The sequence below is a fragment of the Acanthochromis polyacanthus genome, chromosome 21 (genome assembly GCF_021347895.1).
Source record: "Acanthochromis polyacanthus isolate Apoly-LR-REF ecotype Palm Island chromosome 21, KAUST_Apoly_ChrSc, whole genome shotgun sequence".
In the NCBI taxonomy this organism is placed as follows: domain Eukaryota; kingdom Metazoa; phylum Chordata; class Actinopteri; family Pomacentridae; genus Acanthochromis; species Acanthochromis polyacanthus.
The window spans coordinates 10182842-10206176 of NC_067133.1; the positions used below are offsets into that span (position 1 = coordinate 10182842).

General features: G+C 39.0%; 1 protein-coding gene across 1 annotated transcript; it reads right to left on the reverse strand.

Annotated features, from left to right (window-relative positions):
- Window positions 1-2457: 2457 nt before the first annotated feature.
- Window positions 2458-19085, reverse strand: LOC110961796 (alpha-2,8-sialyltransferase 8F-like). The gene is made up of 7 exons (XM_022209537.2): window positions 18485-19085; window positions 14280-14354; window positions 14092-14166; window positions 12177-12321; window positions 6004-6116; window positions 5679-5771; window positions 2458-4138 (listed from the first exon to the last, which is right to left on the reverse strand). Exons 1-7 carry the CDS (start codon window positions 18583-18585, stop codon window positions 3661-3663), a joined length of 1080 nt encoding a protein of 359 aa, XP_022065229.1. The 5' UTR covers window positions 18586-19085; the 3' UTR covers window positions 2458-3660.
- Between the last annotated feature and the right edge of the window lie 4250 nt (window positions 19086-23335).

Below are 23335 nucleotides of genomic sequence, written 5' to 3' on the forward strand. Positions count from 1 at the left end.
TTTTGATCGGTAAAGAGCAGGAGGTCTCCACAGTCCTATCAGGAGAATTACAGTCTCTCGGGCTGATGTTGTGTCACTGGCAGGAACAAACAGGAGACCGAAGACATGTCAGTTCAGTTTGTGTCAGCCGTGTCATGTTGTTTGTCACTTTGGCAGCTGAACTACATCTTGTGAGGAGGGAACATCCAAGTCTGTGAGGCTTTAAATTACACTAATGCAGCGTGAGGTCGATGTTTGTTCCAAATAGCCACTTACTTTAAAATGGCCTTGATAACACAATCACCTCTTCAGCTCTGAAAGCATTTGAAATAAAAGGAATATGTGTCCTCAATCTCTTTTTGTGAGAGTCTGTCTTCCTCAGCGAGTTCACAGCCAAACTGCCTGGAGAGTAGACAACAAAAATGGAAATGGAAAGTATGTTTTTCTGATCGTCTGAAATAAAAACCGTTCCCCGGAGAGCTGAGCCAGCTGGATGTACAACGAGGTCAAAGCCGCTATGAGTGGAATCCCAAGAGCAACGTCTGGGATGGCAACTTGTGACAGCGGGCTGTTTTCTCTGAAAAGAAACAAACATTTCATCCCATTAATGGCCTAATTGGCTGGATGCACTGACCCCGCTCAGATGTCACTTTAGAGACAATGTGCACATGCTGCTGTTATGAACAGAGGAAAAAGCTGCCCTAGTACTTTTTGATTGTTTTTTTTTTTTTTTACAGAGTCTGGGAATGCATCACCCAGATGTTTGCATATCTGATCCACATAGGAACTGTGACATGGCCTGCAGTGACACAAGCGGGAGAAGTCAAGTGGAAAGTGCAGTAATGTACAGCAGAAGTGAGGACACAATGTTACTTAAAATGTCAAATGATTCCAAAGTGTGTCATCTCTCAGTGACTGCAAATGATGGCACTATTTTTAAGTTCTCCAAAACAGAACTTCCTCCTATGAATCACAAACAAATACTTTAGAAGAGCTTATTGAACTCGCAGGCCTCAAAGTAGGAAGTCAATGCAACAAAGGTGAATACAGCTGTGATCAGTGAAGCTAAATGGAGTCCACCTGTGATTTCTGCATGAACAGGGTTCTAAAACAAGCCGTGGACACCAAAGCTTTCTCACTTTTGGACCTATGCTCTGTGTCTATCTGCGTGTTTTCAACACGGCCTTCACAAAGATGGTAAATGATGCAGGAGGTTCTGTGACAGTTGAAGAACCAGTTGAAATAGAAGGAGCTATAACACCGCTAATCAGGGCTGCAGTGGTCGTCCTCCTGAAATGATGCCTCAGACATCACAGTATTTGCACAATCAAGCCCTAAAAAAGACAAGCAAATGCTTCTAACCTGGCAGACCTGTGCTATCGTGAAAACCAGAGTTTCAATGACAGCTGAAACTCTGGTTATGATAGAAAACGTGGCTTTTCTGTGTACATCAAGATTACACAAACAATCATATCCTTCACAGTGTGAAGGATATTGCGTCATGCCAGCTTCCGTAGACAGCATCTAAGAAACTAAACCCCGCTTGCTGTTCTGAACAAAACTGCAAGATCAAGCGTGAGCACATTCTTTTGGTCAGATAAGACTGAGGAAAGTTTTTTTTTTGGCTCAGATGGAGCATGTTTGGTGTGAACCTGATCAGAACAACCGCAGTGAATACATAACAATGACAGTGAAGAACGGAGGTGGGAGTGTGAAGATATGGGGCTGCACGAGTGCAAAAGGTGTTGAGGAGATGCAACTTATAGAATGTCTGTGGATACACCAACATACTGACTGACATGATGACTCAAAGTCTGCAGAGGCTTGAAAAAGAGAAACATTCCAGCATGAGAACTATCCAAAGCACATAATCACACAAGAGTTTCTAAAGAAGAACAAAGTGGAAACTGTGACAAGGACAAGTATGTAGCCTGGCTTTTGTTGCATTGAGTTCCTTCTGTGGGCCCTGAATTTTTGATAGAGTAAATCTATTACAACCTGATGCTATTTTTATTCATTTGACATTCAAGTGATATTTTATAGGGGTGTACTCACTACTGCTAAGTCTACTGGTATCACAGCTGTGTGGAATATGATAAAGTATGAGGTCTTATAATGGACAGCAATATTACTCATGCACTGAAAATAGTAGCATATGGCTTACATCTGTTTAAAAATGTTATATGAGAAGAGATTCAAGAGAAAAATGCAAATAAAACGACACAACTATGCAGATAAATCATTGGATCACACAGTGTTCCAGTCAGGAAATGAACACTGAGCACAAACTGTGCCTAACAACTGGTCGACTGTGCTGCTTGTAAGAAAAAATACTGTGTTCTGATGACAAAACTTGGCAGGTTTTGGTCACTTAATGGCTCAAAGATACTAAAACGTGGATACTGAGATGTCTGGGAAAAAGCTTTTGCTGCCCTGTTGTCAGACAAGGAAATTCCACTGAAGTCACAGATACAAAAACCTTTTCAGATAAATATTTATTCACTGTAGCTTCATTTCTCCCTCTCACCTCGTGCTTTTCAAGAAAAAAAATCACAAACATTCACATGATTCCACGGTTGGCTCACCAAGAGTTGTCAAGTTTGGTCATCTAACAGCATGTACATCGTTTATTTCTGTATCACAAAAATCACTATTAAGACTCTAATGTTGTTAGCATGGATCCCAGTTACACAAAACCCAGCCAGGTCTTGTGCAAAATAATAAAAAGCGCTATAATTTTCGCCCAAAGTGCACAATCTACAATCTCCTTACATTAGAGTCAGTTAAATCACCATTAACTTAACATCAACTTATATAGCACTGGTTTCCAAACCAACATTGTACCAATACATGTATGTTACCACTTTGTGGCAGTACAGTACTTTCCCCTGTGCCGTCACTGTGGCGACAAGGCAAAGCACGTTGTAACACAAGCTCACCATGACAACCTTTGTCAGCTGAGGCCCCCTGGATGCTTTTGCACGTATTTTTAATCCCTGTTTCTTTCTGTGGTGTCTCTGTTAAATCCTTGGCTCCACAGTCCATGGCGATTTGCATTTGAGGCTACTTGGACATGATTCTTTACATAAACTCTGCATCACATCCAGCAGTGTCAGTGAAAACAACAGTACAGAAATCAGATTCCACAATCAGCACACTGGTGTGATTTAAGTGAGTTCCAAACATTAACCTTTCACAGACTATTTCTCAAAGTGGTTAAATGTGCTACGTGGGTTCAAACATTCAGTGTGCTGGTGTTTTCATTAAACAAACAATCTTCATGTAAAGGAGGTATTTGATTTCCTTCGAAATACATTCAGTTTGATCCAAAAGCTATCATTAGTAAGTGATGAACATAAGGCACTATGACGTAGATCCACACAAAGGCCTCACAAGGCATCCGAGTAAAATCAAAATAATTCCCTCCAGACTCCAGCTGGAACATTTGTGGTAATAAATAGAGTTGTAGATACACTGGAAGACTGCAGACAGTCTTCTAATTGTTGCATTTAGGTTTCAGTGCAAACGTATTGGCTGCTGAAAGGTAACCAGGTGGACAAACTCAATCCCTTCCATCAGCTGAAATAAATCGATTCAGTCATTTGAAATGTCTGAGTGACTGGTTTCATCCTGAGGCTAAAGAAGGCACTTTGCTGTTGTGCTGTTGTTTGTCCCCGGGAACTACTTTCCACCTGCTGGGCAGTCTCCCAGGTGAAGCTTGAGGATGCCCTGACTGTGCAAACGCAACAAGAGGTCAAACTCAGCCGGCATGGCGTGGAACTTCGTTTTAGTTTGCCTGTTGTCGTAGTAGTGGTTGGTCAGGGGTTGGAGGCCATGTGGGTGGTTACTGAAGGGCCAGAATCCGTAGAGATGAACATTGCTGCAGAGCTCCACAGCCAGACTGGCCATGATGAGGCCGGTGCTGAGTCGCACTGCCTTCAGACCCTGAGAGCGCCAGAACAGGGCCAAACTGTGGAGGTACTCGGGGTTGAAGAATACAGGTCGGGTTGGGCTCTCAAAGTCCTCGATAGTGTAGGCGGCCCGCAGAGACACAGGAGTGTTATGGCCAAAAGAAAAGGCAGGAAGCAGCAGCAGGGAGTCCCCATAGGTACGTAGACTCTCCACAAATGGACGTCGGCGTCCCATCAGAGCTCCATACCTGTAAATAAAGAGCTGATGTGAAGCAGCAAAACTAAAGGAATCTTACAGCTTATTTCATCTCAGATCATCAGGGCCCTTCTGTTCGACTGTTTTTGATTTGCTTGAACCTATTTTAAATGGTATCTGTGAAGTTTTACAATGATACTTCGAATACAGTCATAAGGAAAAGTTTCCATACACTTGTAAAGACCACCTATATCATGACCGTCTTGAGTTTCCAATGACTCCTATAACTCTGAATGTTCTGTAATGGAACCACTGAAACACATGAGTTTTTGTCACAGAAAACAACTATGAATTTTGGTTCTTTCATAGATTTATTAAAGGTCTTCTGGAAATAAGACAAAATTTGTTGGGTCAAAGATATGCATATCACAACTTTAATTATCAGTTTTGGTGATGTTGGAAGCTCTGTTAATCAAATTTTCTTAGTTTCATGACCTCTTAACTTCTCATGAGTGATAATAATTAACTTCACTGCCGACTCCTCGGAGTCAGTTCAATAAAGGCCCATTTGATCCACTCATTAGACTCAGACAAAAACGCTACAGTGGGAACGTCTGAGGAGCTCAGCGAAGATCTGAAATCACTTACTTGAACAGGTCAAGAAAGGTACTTTGATCCATTTCAAAGAAGCTTCAGATCCTAAAATAATCTGTTGGTAAGTATAAAGTTCACGGTCCAGTTGTGTTACTGCCACCATCAGAAAGAAAACACAAACTATCACCTGCCGTTGAGAGACAGTTGGTCAGGATGGTCAAGAGTCAACCAAGAATAAGCAAAAAACAGGTCTGAATGAATTAGAAGCTGCTGGAACACAGCCGTCAGTGTCCACAGTGTTTTACATCAACATGAGCTCAGAGACTCCATGAAGAACAAAGCTTTTCAAAGTATGCTGAAAAAAAGAAGGATGATTACCTCCATATTCTTCAAGAAAAAAACTTAGCAGCCAGAAGGTTGGATGTTGGATGCAGTTTCAACAAGACAATGAACCCAAACACACATCAAAAGTGGTAAAGAAACAGTTCAGGCTAGAATAAACGATTTAGTCTGGTCTCCCTAAAGTCCTAACTTAAACACATCAAGAGCCTGTGGACTGCTGAAGAAACAAGTCTGAGCCAGAAAGACAACAAATTCAACTGAACTGTGCCATTTCTGTCCAGAGGAGTCAAAGATACAACCAGAAGCTTGTGGCTGGAAAAGTCTTGACTGAAGTGAAAATACTCAAAGGACATTTAACCAAATCTATTGATAAATGTATAAAAGATCCAAAATACATAACTGTTGTTGGAGACAAAGACACATGGGTTTCAAAGATTCTTTCATAGAAAATCCAGAGTCATAGGAGCCATTGTAAGCATGCAAAAACATGCAAAAAGTGGCTCAACAGGCAGTTTTTATTGATAAAGCAAAATTTCCCAAAAATCTTTAGAAATATCCATATTTTGGTATAGAAATTTCAGAAATGGTCAAGCAGACACATTTAATGGTTTGTAATGTATTATTATGGAGTTAAGGTGACAATGATTCATTCTCACTTCTCTAAGAGGATGCTGGGGTTTGCCGTCACAAGGTCAGTTTTGACGCCAACATGTTTCTCATATCCATTTGCCAAAGGAGGGAGGTTGCACCTGAACAAGCAGCAAAGAAACTATCATTACAGTCAAGTCAAATTTATTTATAAACCACATTAAAAACAACAGAAATTGAACCACATATAATGAAAACTCGATTGGGCCCAGAATGGAGCCCTGAGGGACCCCACACATTAGAGGGCCTTCAAGTTTGGACTGACAAATCAGAGTCAGTTATTTGGATTTTCATATGAATTTTTCAGTCCTATATGCTGGATGTCTTTCTCACCTGATAACAAACTGAGCCGAGTCGATCGTTTTTCCACAGCTGCTGTTGGTCAGGATCCCACCGTTCCCAACAACGGCACAAGTGTCCCATGTTTTATTGGAGAAAGGATAGTCCTGGAGTTACAAACAACAGAAAATACATTATAGCATTGCAACATCTCTACTGATTTCTTGTGTAAGACTCACATTAAGGGAAGGGAGATGGATCTTACTTGCCAGGGTTGCTCTTTACTCCACCTGTGGATTAATTTAATTTGCTTATAGATTAAGGTGTATTGCATCTCCGGTGTAGTTGCGTTATAATCTTGGATCTTTTCTAATCTTGTGCACGCAACTGCTTGGTGCTATACAGAAATGCAATTCACATGTATGAGGTCAGTTTTTAGTAGTTTATAGGTTGTTATTAGTATGTTAATGCATTTAAGTTTTTATTGGCAAGGAGACAAGAATGAACTTCTCCACCAAATTGGACAAAAATGTTCGATTTTATTGTTATTATGGTTATTAAACAACTGTGGCCTTCAGATTCAGACTAAAAAGGTCTGAATATCCATATTTGGCAAAGCCTTTGAACAGACATAATCAGCCTGTTTCATTTCTGTCTAGATATGTAGACTTCGGAGCCTGTCAGCCCCAGCTTGAGTGAACGCACTGCTGATTTGAGATTCCTGAAATGAGATTTTAGCCTCTTTCAATTTTGGGTAAAGTGAACACTTCAGTTAGAAAAACTGAAAACTTCAAGTTGACTTTGTAATGTCAGTAGACTCTGCTTATTAACATAAAATGACACACGCCGACTCCATTTTGCTATGTCTTTACTAAGCAGTCACATGAACATGAGTACCACCAAATAATGCCCTCTCTGGCCTACGTACACATTTCCTACAATACTCGCTGATATCAAAGATAGTCAAGCGTTGAGATGTATCACTCTTAACATTCATTCATTACAGACTTTCCTTTAAATTAGGTTGCTGATTTGCTCATTCGAGAGGAATGAAATGATTTCAGTAGGGCTGGACCTGAACATCCCGAATATCCGAATATTCGTTCACTACAGCAGTATCCGGATATCAATTTTGGTATCCGAATATCCGTCGCCGTCGCCGCCGCTGCCCCAACCTCAACACCCAACAGCAATTCATTTAAATAATGTTTGTTTTTAGAAGATGGGGACTTGAAATACTGAGCTCAAAATTAAGAAACTCAAGAAAAACTTAAGAATCTCAACTTCAATTCAGTTTTAAAGCAGAAATTTAAGATTATAGTACAGACAGTGTTCAGTTGATGATTATTATGTTGACCCAACACATTAAGACAATGTTCCAAGCTTGAATAGTTTATCAAAATCAGAAAATTTGATTTAGTTTTACATTGTGCAGTGCAAGTTTATGTCACGGTTCGTTCTAAAAAGCATTACAGTGGCACATTTCTATCTTAATTTCGGACTCACCAAATGAAAGCAGACAAAAGACTCTGAGGAAACAGGAACTCTAAAACAACACAACCATGATGTAGATGGTGTCACTGTGTGACCTTATCGCTCCAAGATCATTGTAGTTTCCTGAGTTTGAATTATGACTAGTCTAGACAGGAACATATTTCAAAAATGCAGCTGATTCAATCTATTATTTATTCCCGGTGAAAAAATGCAGTTAGATTTAACACAGACCTGCACAGCCTCTTATCTTGCATCTTATCTGATTTTAGGGCTCTGTTATTTGTCAGCTGGCAGTTGTCAGAACTGTCTTTTTCTTCCCGTCACCCTCTCAGATCCTCTGAGGTTTTAGCGATTTCCTAATTGAGGCTGGTGGTAAGACATATCTCCAGTGGCACAGACAAAGCTTTGCAATAGCCTTCCGCTTTTTTTGGTGGCTTTTGGCAGCTCATAGTGCTCCTAATGTTTTTGTTTTTTATATTTGTTTGACTGTAGAAACTGTTCTTACACGTTCTTGTCCTGTTTATCTTGTTTTTTTATGGTTTTAACCTGTTTTTTGTCTCACTTTTTGTAATAATTTAAGTCATTGCCTCAGCTCTACAACTAAATTTGATTGCTGTTTAATGCTATCGATTGCAACCTCAGCTGACTCTTTGAAATATCTCACTGACTTTTAGATGGGTTGCTTAGAATTCTGCTTCAGACATTTATGGTTTCGAGATGATGCATCCTGCTACTGTGGGTTATTTCTTCGCTTTGCATTGACATTTGTGGTACAGAGTGAAATATGTTGCTTTGCATAAATACTTAAAGGCTAATCTGAGTGCAAAGGATCAAAAGTTTCCATAATATCTAAATTAAAATGCTAAACATGATCACGTAGATGCTTTACTGTTTGTTTAATGGGTGTTTTTTGCCATTGCGTTGTTTCTTGTGGGAAAACTTTCCTGTTTTGTGACATTCAGGACGAGGGTTCAACATATATGCACATAGCTGAAGTTAAAGTGAAGATAAGAACTCTTTCCTCAAACTGTATAAGATAAGCTTCATGGAACTCAGTGTCAAACAAACAAAACATTTTGGTAACACGGGGTACAGCTAGTTTTGAAACAGTTTCGAAAAATGTTTAACTCCTCCCTTTTCTACAGGACACTTAAATCTAAACAATACCAGTGTCATTTGAAATATTACTTTCTTAGTAGTTAATGCGATGTTACTTTCATTAGCATGTGCAATATTTCAATTTCATGTGCAATATTTCATTATCATTTACTACATAAGTATCATTGCCAGAATTACGTCTTACTATCCTACTCTAGTGTTAGCTTAGCTTGCTTAGTTTTATTTTTAGCAATGTATCATACTTATATCTATGACTTTTCCTTTAGGCCCTGCATTTATTGTCACGTTATATATTTTCTTCAGGATTAATAATAGTCTGTGTCGTGTTGTGTCATTACTCCGCCAAAGAACGTGGTGAAGCTATGTCCATTGGTGTTGGTTTGTCTGTCTGTCTGTCTGTTAGCAACATTACTCAAAAACGGACTAGCGGATTTCGATGAAATTTTCAGTGAAGGTCAGAAAAGGAGCACATGATTAGAATTTGGCAGTGATGTGCCTTGTAGTCTGGATCCACGGGTTTGTTAAAGATTTCCGTATCATTGCGAGTTAGCAGCATGGCGCCACTGTAACTATGACAACAAGTGACGATCACACGATTGTGATCCTACTGCAAATCGACCGCTGCAGACCACAAATTTATTGAAGATTTCATCCGTTGGAGATCATAAGGTGACTGAGCAGCCAGGTGGAGTACTGCATTCCCTGAGTGCTTTTCTTGTTATGTTATGTTGTTTTGTGTTGTGTTATTTTAATTTATCTTATCTTGTCGGCAAGTTGTCAACATCGAGTTGGGCTAAATTTTGAGTCTGAGTTTCATGAGTTTAAAATCAAGATCAAGAACTTTTTTCTAAAATCAGTCAAAACAAGAGTAACAAAGAATACAAGTGCCACTTGGTGACTAATCAGCAGCAGCTGTGAACACCTGTGCAGGAGCTACTCACCTGCCTCCCATTACCATCCAGGCAGTAAAACAATGATTCACCCTCCATTGTAAAACCTCCTCCACTGATCATCTGGAAAATACGTTGGATTGTGCTGCCACCCTGTAATCCTCTCACACTGCCTCATGGAATCCTGCATGCCTCCTTGCAGCCCAGTTACGTTTTCCTAGCCTTTTGTTTCTGTTATTTCTTTTTCATTGCTAATTCAGTCTGTTCTTGGGTTCTGTTTAGTGTTTTCTCCATAGCATTGTACTTAGTTTTGTTCAGCTTCTGCTCTGTTTCCAGTTCAGCCACGAGTGTCTCCTATCTCCCCAGTATTCTGTATTCTATGTGTAGCCCCCAGCCCTGTCTCCTAGATACTCCAGTAATTTATGTCTTCCTTTTTAGATTCTTAGTTCCATCTATTTGGTACGCTTCCTTTTATCTCCCTTTCAGTTTTTGGTGTTCAGTTCCTGTTGTTAACTTGTTAACTTAGCTTGGCTTACTTAGTTCCTCATTTAGTCTATCTGGTTCGGACCCTTGTATTTACCTCATTCTGTAAATAAATGCCTTTTTCATTTAGTCTCTGGATCGCTCGTTGTTCTGCATTTGGGGTCTGTCTCATAGTTATTCACATGTTTAGTCACAGTCGTATGCATAATTAGGTTTCCTGCATTTACTCATGTTGAATATGAATGACTGATCATCGTGATGTGCAGTGCAACAGGTTCAGGTACAGGTCAGTGGTTTAAAAACTTGTTATATATATTATTTTATTTATTTCAGACACAGAAACGGTCCATGTAAAAACAAACAAAACACCAACAGACAAAAACCAACAACAGTTATAATCCATATAAGCAGTCTCTCCAGTGACTCCAGAGCTCAGAACTGTACATGACACTGCTCCGCTTTAGATTTATAAAAACATTTATAATTTCATTTTGAGAAACCATCAGTCTTGTTATAAATCTGTGAATAAAATTTCTTATAACAGCGTTTAATGTAGTCACGTTATTTTGCACAAAAAGGAAACTGGCACTGTGCCAGCGAGGAACCTTCAATAGGAGCCTAAAAGCATCATTGTAGGCAACACGCAGCTTGTTGTATTTGGCTTTAGTGTAGCAGAACCACAAGTGTGCAGTGTAAAGTGGTGTGCAGAAAGCTTTAAACAATGCAATTTTAACATTTTCTGTGCAGAATCCAAACTTTCGCGCCAGCATGTTTGCTTGAGCATACAGTTTACAATACTGTCTCTGGATGTCATCATCATCGGAGAGGTCACTCCTGATGATGTGACCCGGGTATTTCACCTTATCCACCACAGCCAACGGCCCTCCTGACAAGGAGAACTCAGGAAACACTGTCTTGATCTGTTCTTTAGTCTTCACGTCCATCACAACGCTCTTATTGGAGTTAAACTTGATATCATACTGCTCCCCGTATTCAGAGCAGACTGTGAGCAACTACTGCAGGCCTGCAGAGTAGGGTGACATAATGACCAAGTCATCTGCATAAAGCAGGTGGTTTAAAAGTCTCTCCCCCATCATGCAGCCTGTCTTACAGCTCTTTAATCTATGTGAGAGATCGTCCATGTAAAGGTTAAAGAGCATAGGTGACAAAATCCCACCCTGCCTCACCCCATTTGTGACAGAAAAAGGGCCAGATGTTACCCCACCCCATCTGACCTGCATTGTTTGATGTGTGTACCAAAAATGCAGGACCCGGATTAGGTAGGGAGGAACCCCTCGACGCTGTAATTTAGTGAACAGTTTGCCATGGTTAATGCGGTCAAAAGCCTTGGAGGCATCAAGGAAGCACAGAAACATGGTGGAATTTTGCCTTCTGTACTTCCTTACTGCCTCCTTCAGGGCATAAATGCACAAATCAGTCCCATGTTTCCTTTTGAAGCCAAACTGCTCATCAGTAGTAGTACAAAAGCTCTGAAATTTATTCATTAATATAATTTCAAAAACTTTGGATATTACACTGGCCAGGGCGATGGGCCTGTAGTTGTCCATACTAGAGATTTTCCCAGTTTTATCTTTGACTACAGGGACAAGCAGAACAGACAGCATAGAACTGGGCAAAGTACCATGAATTAACATTGCAGTAAAACTCAAAGCAAGCAATACTACAACTCTGTGACTAGCGAATTTTAAGTGCTCTGCTGTAATCTGATCCAAGCCACAAGATTTATTTAATGACAAAGTCTCAATGGCATCAGACACCTCCTCTGTCGTGATGACTACATTGTCAGAGGGGAGATTACCAATAGCAAACTGTTCACTTTTAACGCAGTTATAGTTCTGCTTTTAGAATTGTAATAATTAAGTCCTTAAAGGTTTACTGCAGCAAACATTTATTCTATGAAAACAACCCTTCATTCAGAGGGCGTATAACTCAGTGGTAGAACATTTGACTGCAGATTAAGAGGTCCCCAGTTCAACTCTGGGTGCTCTCTGCTGTATTCATGCTTTAGCTTTAGCGTGTGCAGCAGTGGCGTGTGATGCCAGTCAACCAAAAATAAAACACGCTGCAGAGCCGTGTTTATCAAAGAGCCCACATGTGACTCAACACATGACTCGTGTCAGAACATGCACGGACGAAGCTGTGAAATAATCACATTTGAGGAACTTAAAAGATGTCAGACGAGCAGCAGACACTTTATGTGTGAACGTTAAAAAAACAAACCTTGGTAAAGGTGCTGAAGATCTCTGGAGTCACCTGCAGAGTTCTCTTCTTCTCCCCGTCATAAACAAGCTTGGATCCCACTGGAGTGTTGGTCTTTGTAATTATGGCCTTGTTGAATCCGTGGCACTTGCTGCTCAGCTGAAATCTGCGGAACCACAATCGCTTTGCTAACACCGACTATTAGGGGTTGAACACAATGACTGTCTATTTGCTGAATTAAACACATTCAAACTGTAAAGAAAAGTAAAATGAATGAAATAACTCCAACCGTGGGAGGGAAAGGATTTATAAGCAGGGTAAAACGATAAATTCATTAAAAAGATTGTATTTTTACAAATTAATTTGTTCTTTTGCAATGTTTGACTATAAATTGCATTTGTTGTTGTTTTTTTTTATTTATTTTTTAGTTACATTTAAATATGCTAAAGATATCATTTGGCAGATACTTATTGAAAATAAAATATTTTTAATTACAGATTTTTTTGGGGGGAAGAAAAGGTAAACAATTAATTTCTTGATTTCCCAAAAATCTGTATTTTTTTTTTATAATTTAAAAAATTCTACTATCTACTATCCAAAATTACACTTATTTATTTTACTAAATTTAAATCTGCTAAAATATTTTAAATATTTGCTATTTGAATGGAACAGTATACATTAAAGATGATATGGTAAATGCATATTATGAAATTACAGATTTTAATGAGTAAAATCACAGAATAAAAAAAAGCTCAATATACATGCTGACTTATTTAAAAAGCAAAAATAAAAATGGCCCTATACTTTACATAATGTCCATATCAAAAATCATTTTTTTAAATTTGTTTTTTGAAGCTAAGTTGTTCGTTGACAGCTGAGACCATAGAATTCTGCTTTTTTTGTGTATGTAATAAATCCCCCAAGCATGTTTTTTTTTTTTTTTTAGATGTGTGCTGTTGTTTGAAAGAAAAATATGTACATTAAGGTATGAAAAAGGTAAATAATTTCACTGTTTGAACCTCCAGCTCCAGAATTTTTACAACTAACTGTTTTACAATGTTTGACTATAAACTGCACTTTTAAAACAGTTTTCAACAAAAATACTTTAAAACAATAGATATTTAGTATTATTTTCCTAGTTATTACAGTTTTTGAATGGTACTATTTAGGACCTGTTGCTGCTGTTTAGTAAGGGACTTCTCTTTTGTTTTTTTTTGTTTTTTTACAGTGCAGGTTCCCATATATCAAGTTGTGAATTAGAACGATTCTGTGTTTGTGTAGAGATTTAATTCTGTAAAAGGGCTGTAGTGAGTGAAATGGTCTTTTAAGTAAAGAGTCTGTTTTACAATAACTTGCATGAACTTGTGTTATTTTTAGATCCTGCAGTTCCTCTGCCTTAATCCGAGTTTCTATTTCTACTTCTGCTTACATGTCTGCTGATGTTCTTCCTGTGTCTACATTAAAGGACACACATTTAGTGTTGTCTTTTGAAACTACTACAGTCATTCATTTTCAAAGATCAGTGTGTGACAAATCCAAATGAGGTTTTTAGGACGACATGTTTTCTTTGCATATCATTTTAACAGCTACAAATGTATATCTCTATACATATGGTGCATAGAGAGAGAGATTTTAGAGGTCTTTCTGCACACAATAGATTCTGTGCACTTTTGCACATTTCATATTACACAAACTTATACTAACTCTTATGCTTTTTAATACTTCTGTGTTAAGCTTTATTTTCAGGCTTATATGGGTCCTTAATTGTAGTATCTATTTGCACATCAGGCCTCTTTGTTTTGCTTTCGATTAACCAAAAGGGCTTTTTTTTGCATGGCTATTAATATGTTTGCAAGCTTTATTTGGTCGATTTCCTGCTTTCCCTAAAAATCCAAACCAAAATGTTAAAAATAAACATTTCAGAGAACGTCTTTACCTGAATTTTTGGTAATTGTCCTCCTGCCTCTTCCAGGGTTGAGAGTAACGAGCTACTACTTTGTCGATGATCTCCCTGTAACGCAAACAGGTCAGGTGAGTAATCTGTCCTCTGCTGACATGACTTGATTTGATGATGGCATAAACAAAGACGTTGCCTAAATAGAAGCTGTGACGCCGTTTTCTCACCTGCAGCCTTTACAAGGGTCGGAGGGCTGAGGGGCGTTTTTCTTCTGAGGAGGTGGTCGGTGAGGTTCCACATTGCTGAGACAAAAGCAGGACAGATTAGTCAAATGCAGATAAACTCTGAGCTTTGAGCTTTTATTTCTTTGCTTTAGTGCTTCTGTTTTGTTGTTTGACCCTAAAGTGGCTGATTCATCAGTTTAGCCAGCAGCTGCTTTGCACTATAGGAAAATGTCATTGTTTTTAGAACTTTTCCTTATTTTACCTATTTTTTTCTACTTATATTTGAAATACACAAAATAAAATTACAGACATTAGTTAGAATTTACTTGTCCTGTTTAAAATAACATTTAAAAACATAACTGAGTAACCATAAAAACAGACTGATAAAATACATTTAGAAATGTATTGTAAGTTGAACACTGTAAATATATTGTTAGAATAAGATAAAAATAATTCCAAAAGAAGCTTTGATTCCTTAATTTTACATACATTTGTTTCTTGAATGAGAGAAAATTTAACATACATTGAATGATTGTTTTCAACAGTACATAGTATCTATAATTGTGTAATCTGTTAAACAATTTATCAGTTTTTTAAAAATCTAATTTTCGCTGAGTATATTTCAGAAAATATCCACGATCTCATATAAAATTGAGGCTATAAAATGTATCATTTTGTGGAAAAATTGTTGTATTTTTATGAATTTTCTTCATTTTCTGTCATTTTGCAAGCTTTTTTTTTGCACCCAGCTGCCAGAATATTCTTTTAAGCATTTATTTACGGTCTAGATTTCTAAAAAGTTGAATCTGAGCAGTGACTGTTTTCATGCAAACATGTTTGTGGTTTGTGTTGAAGGTTTTGCATACGTGAACTGTGATGAAGACTGAAGAATACATTGTGCAACCCTCTGTTTTCAGGGACTTCATGTTGACAGAGTGCAGCTTCATGCACCATAAATGAACAACCAGTGTACAAACTCGCGTGCAGAGACCTTTGCTACTGAGCTGCATTTGAATAGCTGGTGTCTGTTACTGTCTGCCGTGTGGCTTTCTAATGCAGTGGTTGCCATCTTCCTCTTCCTGTTTGTCAGTTTCCAGAAAGGGCTTTAAAAAAAATCTGATCCAGTCTTACCATATGCCAACCTGATCTGTCGTCTGTACAGTTTTATGATGTGATCAACAAACCCGCATGTAACTTCAGCTCCTGCACATATTATTTAATTTGAAATGGGTGTTTGTGTCTCATATTTCAGTTTTAGTGACATTTTAGAAACTTGGTGACGCTGTGCATCTGGTGTCATGTCCAATTCTTTTAGGTAAAGTGAACACTTAGCTTGAAAAAATTAGAAACTTCTAGTTGCAGCACTGATCTCTTGAGAGGAATCAAATGTTTAAAGTTTGTCTAACCTAAACCACTCGAACTAATGCAATTTGTTAACCTGAACTGGAAAAACCTAATTCAATTGTGTGTTGCAAATTGAAGCAATTCATCTAAGTTAGTCCAAAAATTCTTTTCTTTCAGAGTAGGTTCTTTCAGGAACCATTTTCAGAATTTTTTTAAAAAAACTTTTGTTTTTTGTGGACCAACCTGGTTCTACTTTGTTAATAGGCTTCATTATTGTCCTAGTGATAAAATGGGTCCGCAAATGTTTCTTTGCAATGATGTCATAGACAACATTTTTAGTTCCACAAAGAACCCTTTAGGCAGAAGTTCAGAACATTACATTCAGAAAAATAAAGGTGCTGAATGGAGACTAGAAACACAAATCTGCAGTAATGCCATAAAATTTATCTCACTGTGAAAGACCCTGAAGGTGCTTCAAAGAGCCATCAAAAAATTTTCTTTTCGACAGAACAAAAGACGGTCCAATAGAACTTTAGCAAAACAAAAGATTTTTTTTAAGGAACCATTTTAACCCCTTAAGCTTCAGTCAATTCCAGCCGTTTTCAGTACAAAAAAATCGCTAATATTCTATTTTTAAATAAAAAAAATTACAAAAAATACAGAGAATATTGGACGCACATCGCGAGGTGCATTTCCTTGAAAACGACCGATTCGTGGATTTTATACCGACTTCAGGACATGTTTTGGACAAAATAGTTTACTGGCTTGTGTTGTCTGGATGTAAAAGGTTGGATTATGGCCGTTTTTTGTGTAATCTTTTTTTCTGTGTGTAATAATAAACCCGGAAATGTGAGTCGCGCTGTGTGCGTTGAAGCCGTGTATAGAGAACGGATGGATGAATATTCGTTTTTGTCGGACAAATGTGTTTTTCTCGGACAAATGTGTTTTTCTCACCCGCTGTGGTAATCACATCTGAAAGTGGTTTATACCGGCGGATTCATGAGAATCTAAGCTTTCCATCGGCGTATAGTGTTTGTATAATCGCGTTTGCAGCCGTCGGACATTCTTGAAATTCCTATGCAAATTAGTAGGTGTACCGCCGGCGGTACACCGACTACGCACTGATGCGTAAAGGGTTAAAGAGATTTCTGCAGCACTACTCCAGGTAACATGACTTTAATTGATTCTGGGGCAAAAATGTAAAAATGTGCAGCATCTCTAAACTCGTGAAATCGCGCGAGAGTGTGTTTTGGCGTGAGCTATCGCGCAATTTCGGAACGAGATTTGCTTTCTAGTGTCCTGAGATTTGGATACAGACCACAACAAAGAGCGATCGCCAGGTAATGTGGAGGTTTTCGTTCACTTCTCATCTCTAGTATGTTGTGGGACACTCATTGAGACTATCTGAGCCGGTCAGTGTGGGGCAAAAAGCATGTTAGGGCGGACTTTGACACGGGGGGCCCAGCTGCCCCATACTTTTTGCTAGCCGAGCTGCACGCTGAGCTGCTAAGCTGCCTGCCTGACTAAATACTGGAGCTATGTTGAAAATTCATTTCTCCATCACTCACATGTATGAAATTACATATGGAAACAGACCCCAGGTTGAAAAAAAACCCGAAGTTCTCCTTTAAGATGCTTCAAAGAACCATCAATAATGGTTTTCTTGGGCACCATTAATGGTGATTCAATGAATTTTAGCAAAAAATAGGTTCTTTAAGGAACAATTTTTAAGATAGTTCTTGATGGACCTACCTACCTCTGCGTCGATACCTGGACTTGATTATTTAAATTATTTTTTGGCAAAATATATGAATTTGCAGCATTCAAATCTTTAAAATTTTGGGTTCTGGATTGTTGGTCAAATGGAACAAGATGTTATATATTCAGAAAATAAAGGTGCTAAATGGAGACCAGAACCAAAAATTTGCAGTTATACCTGAATGTTTAGTTTAGTTATGCCATTTAAAGAAAAAATAACTAAAAGTACTTCAAACAACACTCAAATGTTTCCTTTAAGAATCATAACTGTCCTTCCAATGAATTTTAGCAGAAATGGGTTCTATTAGGAGTCATTTTCAAGATGGTTGTTTGTGGACCCACCTGGACCTTTTATTATAACAGGATTTTACATAATTTTTAGGGAAAAATGTAAGAATTTGCAGCATTTTTTTTAGAACCTTCCACTGGAACACATTTGATATTTTGGGTTCTGGACTGTTTCATCAGATGGAACAACATGTTATATTCAGAAAGATATTGGCACTGACTGGAGACTAGAACCACAAATTTGTGGGAATATAAAATTTTCTTTTTGTTTTTTGTATCACTTGAAACAAAACCCTGAAAGAAGTTTCAAAGAACCATAAAAAATTGGCTCTTTTAGGCATTAGTAGAGGTGCTCCAAAGAACTTTAGCAAAAGTAGGTTGTCCAAAGAGTCACTTTCACGATGGTTTTCTGTGGACCCACATGGATCTACTTTGATAACAGGACTTTGAGTAATTTTAAGGTAAAAATGTAAGAATTTGCAGCATTTCTGAGACCCTTCCTTTAGAAAATGTTTAAAATTTTGGGTTCTGAACTCTTGGTCAGACAGAACGTGTTACAAGATGCCAGCTTAGGATTTGGTTTGTGTGTTAATAGAGTAAATGATTTATGTAGCTCTGATTTTTTGTGTTAACCTGCTCGTAATTCCAATAAAAATTCAGAACTTTTTACTTCTTTGGAGAGCTTTTAGAGCATGAAGAACTTTCTTGGTAAATAAGTTATCTAACTTGCGACAGCACTTTTAAGAATCAGAGAACCTTCTAAGGAGCCATTTAGGAACCGTTGTTTTGTGTGCTCTGTGGGTGTAAAGGTAACTTACGTGCTGTCGAACATGAACCAGATGAGCGAGGTGAACAGACTCCCCAGGAAGAGGAGGGTGACCATCAGAGAGAAGAGTGACTTCAGGAGCTGTCCCCTCATACCTCACCCCTCCGGCTAACCTCACCCGTTAGCCTCCTTCACCTCTGATCTCTCCCCTGGTCTGTGCTGCTCTACCTTTAGCCCTCACCCTGTCTGTCACCTTGCCCTGCTTCTCAGACTTCCTCCCCCCTTCTCCTCAGGCACTGTTAATCTTTTCTTTCTTCTGTTTTCTTTTTACCCCTCTCTCTTCTTCCTCCTCCTCCTCACCCTCTTCCTGTCTGGCTTCTCTCAGTGTGTCTCAAACCTCCTCAGTCATTCTTCTGTTTTCTGCCTCTTGTTCGGGCAAGCCCTCACTCCTCTGTTCGCCTTCCCTACCTCCCTCTGCTCGGGTCAGCTGTGTTGATATTCGGCTGCTGCACATCCCGCTTTAATCCTCGCCATGTTTCCCTCTCAGATCTCACCCATCTCCTTTCTGAGTCCTACTTTGCAGTGGTAGTCCCACGACCAGAGCTCTTTCAGTTCTCCGCCCCCGTCCCAGAGCCCCAGCCTTCCCCTCTCTGCTTTCCCCTCCCTCCCTCCGGCGGCCGTCCTCCACCCCCACTAAAGCCCCTCTCTTCCCCCTGTTGCACTAAAAGGAGGCAGTAACATGAGTGCCTGGTACTGAATTAGCCTCTCTTGACTTGTGTGTCAGAAAACACGTTCACGAGGGGGGCTGAGGCTTTCCGTCCAATCGGATCGACTCCCATTAAAACGCCAGACTCTCACCTCCATGCACACACAAGCTGCTTTTATTCCAGCGTCAGACTTTGCCAGCTGTATCTTCTGACTCAACGTGGAAAAACTGGATTTACAGGGCTGCTGCTTTGTGCGTTTGACTGCAGAAATCAGAGAAGCAGGAAGCCGACACTCTGCTGACAGCTGAATGAAGTCTTAGAAGTGAAACTGGACGTAGGGCTATGGGAAATTTGTCGAGCATATGGGATGCATTTCACAATAAACACCCACAAGTGGATGGCCACACCCGGCTTTCCTGTATTTATCCCCTCTGATTCCAGTTCTCGGAGGGGGAAAAAACACCACGCTGCGCAATAAAGCCTGCTGACCATACGCTGTAAGCCGAGCTGTGCCACAGCAACCTCACAACTCCACGCAGAGAAAATCCGAAACAAAGGAGCCTTTGGAAAGTTTTGTTTTCTTGGCAGGCGTCAGCGTTCACAGGGTTGTCTGAGGTTGCTTTGCCGTGACTGGGTGGAAGAATGGGGAATGATCAATAAAGAGGGTCGTGTAACTAATAAAATCAGACTAATTGTAGCAAACAGAGCTGCTGAGGAAAGTGAAAACAACACTTAACCTTCTTCTTACCTCAAAAAAATGCATTAATGCAATGGTTCCTGCAATGATGAGCAAAGCTGGAGACTCTAGAGCCTCTATTTTGCAGATGGTAAACAAATTGTACCATCTCGAACATCAGGGTTTTCCATAAATACCAATCAGCAACAATGCTCAAAAAGTTCTTTGTGCTACCAAAACATCCCCGACCTCTTGTGACTTGGACTCACTAAGGACTCCTGTAGCAGCAGATCCTTTAAGCTCTGTAAACTGTAAGGTGGGACCTCCATGGGTCACATTTGTTTTCCAATCACATCCAATGCATGCTTGATTTGAAAAAACTCTTGCCTGTGTTCCTCAAACTGTTTCTGAGCAATGTTGTTTTGCAGTGTGGCAGCAAGAAGTTTCCATCCAGGAATACTGCTGCCATGAAAAGGTATACGTCGTGTGTAAGAATGTTTCGGTAGGTGTTGGTGTAGGTTTTATTTATCTACGGTGCAAAATAAGTCATCTCAAAGTCGCATACTAAAGTAAAGACTTGATAGTATTGTATTAGAACTAGAAAAGCATGAAATCCAAATTGCTCTCTTTACAAAAGCTCTTTAGCAGCAGTGGGAAGAGGAAAAAGTCTGATTAGAAAGGAGAAAACATTTGGTAGAACCAGGCTCACGGAGGACTGTTGTCTGCCTTGACCCATCGGGGTGAGGGATAAGCTAAGCTATGACAAGATAAGATATAAGAGTGGATATGATACAATACAATAAGATAAGCTACAATATGATAATTTAAGGTAAGATAAAATAAGATAAGCTAGGATGAGATGAAATGTGATAAGCTAAGCTACGATGAAATAAAATAATAGGCGATATGGCAATACAATAAGATAAGCTACAATATACACACGTGGACAAAATTGTTGGTACCCCTCAGTTAAAGAAGGAAAAACCCACAATTCTCACTGAAATCACTTGAAACTCACAAAAATAACAATAAATAAAAATGTATTGAAAATTAAATAATCAAAAACAGCCATTACTTTTGAATTGTTGATTAACATAATTATTTAAAAAAACAAACTAATGAAACAGGCCTGGACAAAAATGATGGTACCTCTATAAAAGATTGAAAACTATTTGACCAGAGTGACATGATTAACTCAGGTGTGTCATTTAATTGACATCACAGGTGTTTCCAAACTCATAATCAGTCAGTCTGCCTATTTAAAGGGAGACAAGTAGTCACCCTGCTGTTTGGTGAAAAGGTGTGTACCACACTGAACATGGACAACAGAAAGCGACGGAGAGAATTGTCCCAGGACATCCGAAAAAAAATTATAGACAAACATCTTAAAGGTAAAGGCTATAAGACCATCTCTAAACAGCTTGAAGTTCCTGTGACAACAGTGGCTCATATTATTCAGAAGTTCAAGACCCACGGGACAGTAGCCAACCTCCCTGGACGTGGCCGCAAGAGGAAAATTGATGACAAATTGAAGAGACGGATCGTTGGAATTGTATCCAAAGAGCCCAGAGCAACCTCCAAAGAAATTAAAGGTGAACTCCAAGGCCAAGGTACATCAGTGTCAGATCGCACCATTCGTCGTTGTTTGAGCCAAAGTGGACTTCATGGGAGACGACCATGGAGGACGCCACTGCTGAAAAAAACTCATAAAAAAGCGAGACTGGAATTTGCAAAAATGCATGTTGACAAGCCACAAAGCTTCTGGGAGAATGTCCTTTGGACAGATGAGACCAAACTGGAGCTTTTTGGTAAGGCACATCAACTCTGTGTTCATAGACTCAAAACCAAGCATACGAAGAAAAGAACACTGTCCCTACGGTGAAACATGGAGGAGGTTCAGTAATGTTTTGGGGCTGCTTTGCTGCATCTGGCACAGGGTGTCTTGAAAGTGTGCAAGGTACGATGAAATCTGAAGACTATCAAGGCATTCTGGAGAGAAATGTGCTGCCTAGTGTCAGAAAGCTTGGTCTCAGTCGCAGGTCATGGGTCTTCCAACAGGACAACGATCCAAAACACACAGCCAAAAACACCCAAGAATGGCTGAGAGAAAAGCGTTGGACTATTCTAAAGTGGCCTTCTATGAGCCCAGATCTGAATCCCATTGAACATATGTGGAAGGAGCTGAAACATGCCATTTGGAGAAGACACCCATCAAACCTGAGACAACTGGAGCTGTTTGCTCATGAGGAGTGGGCCAAAATACCTGTTGACAGCTGCAGAACGCTCATTGACAAATACAGAAATCGTTTAATTGCAGTGATTGCCTCAAAAGGTTGTGCAACAAAATATTAAGTTATGGGTACCATCATTTTTGTCCAGCCCTATTTCATGAGTTTGTTTTTTTAAATAATTATGTTAATCAACAATTCAAAAGTGATGGCTGATTTTGATTATTTAATTTTCAATAAATTTTTATTTATTGTTACTTTTGTGAGTTTCAAGTGATTTCAGTGAGAATTGTGGGTTTTTCCTTCTTTAACTGAGGGGTACCAACAATTTTGTCCACGTGTGTAATAACTTAGAGTAAGAGAAGATAAGCTAAGCTTAGCTCAAATACGATAAAATAAGCTAAGCTAGGATGAGATGAAATACGATAAGCTAAACTTGGCTAAGATGCAATAAAATAAGCTAAGCAAGGATAAGATATTGTAAGTTAACATAAGCTAACTTCTCACTCGATTACCAATAATTGATATTTGGAACCTCGGTTTCGATAGTAGCCTGCTGTTCATGCATCAGACTTTTTAAGTATTTTACCAAATTTTAGGAAAGCCTTCCATTGCTGTTGTGGAATTTGGCTGCAATGTTACAGTAATTTGTACATACAAGGTTGTGAGGTTTGCGTGATAATGGGACCTTTGTCTTTCTGTCTTGTGCTGATGAAGTCACATGCGTAGGCTTTGTAGAGGAAGTAGTTATCCTCTCATCCCCCTCCTCCGTCATTGTCTACCACCCCGAGGCAAATGCTTTCAGGCTTCCTGTCAAGTGCAGCTGTGGAGGGTCAAGACTCACTGAGTCACGTAACCTCAACCAAGCAACCTCAGAGAAGTTTCAGTGCACGTGGGCCGGTGAGGCTGTTTAAATAACCTGCAGAAATCTGCTCAGAATTTCCCCTCTCCTCCTGTAAAGGTATATACTTTTATTATCTGTAATTAAAAACAAAACAAAACAAAAAAACACAAGAAAAAATGGTAAATCTAAAATTACAAATAGTAAAAAAACTTACATAAAATTTGTATAAAAAGTTGTGAAAGAATAATTTAAAAATAATTTCAACAATATTTTTCCTTAGTGTAAATTTAAAAAAACAGTGCCAGAAAGGTGCCTCAAAAAAAAAAAAAAAACTTTGAAAAATGGTGGGATAAGGAATTTTAAAAAAACTGTCACAACCATAAAACTACTGACAAATATATTTAAAATAATGATTTTTTTTGCCAATTTAATGGAGTAAAAACATTGT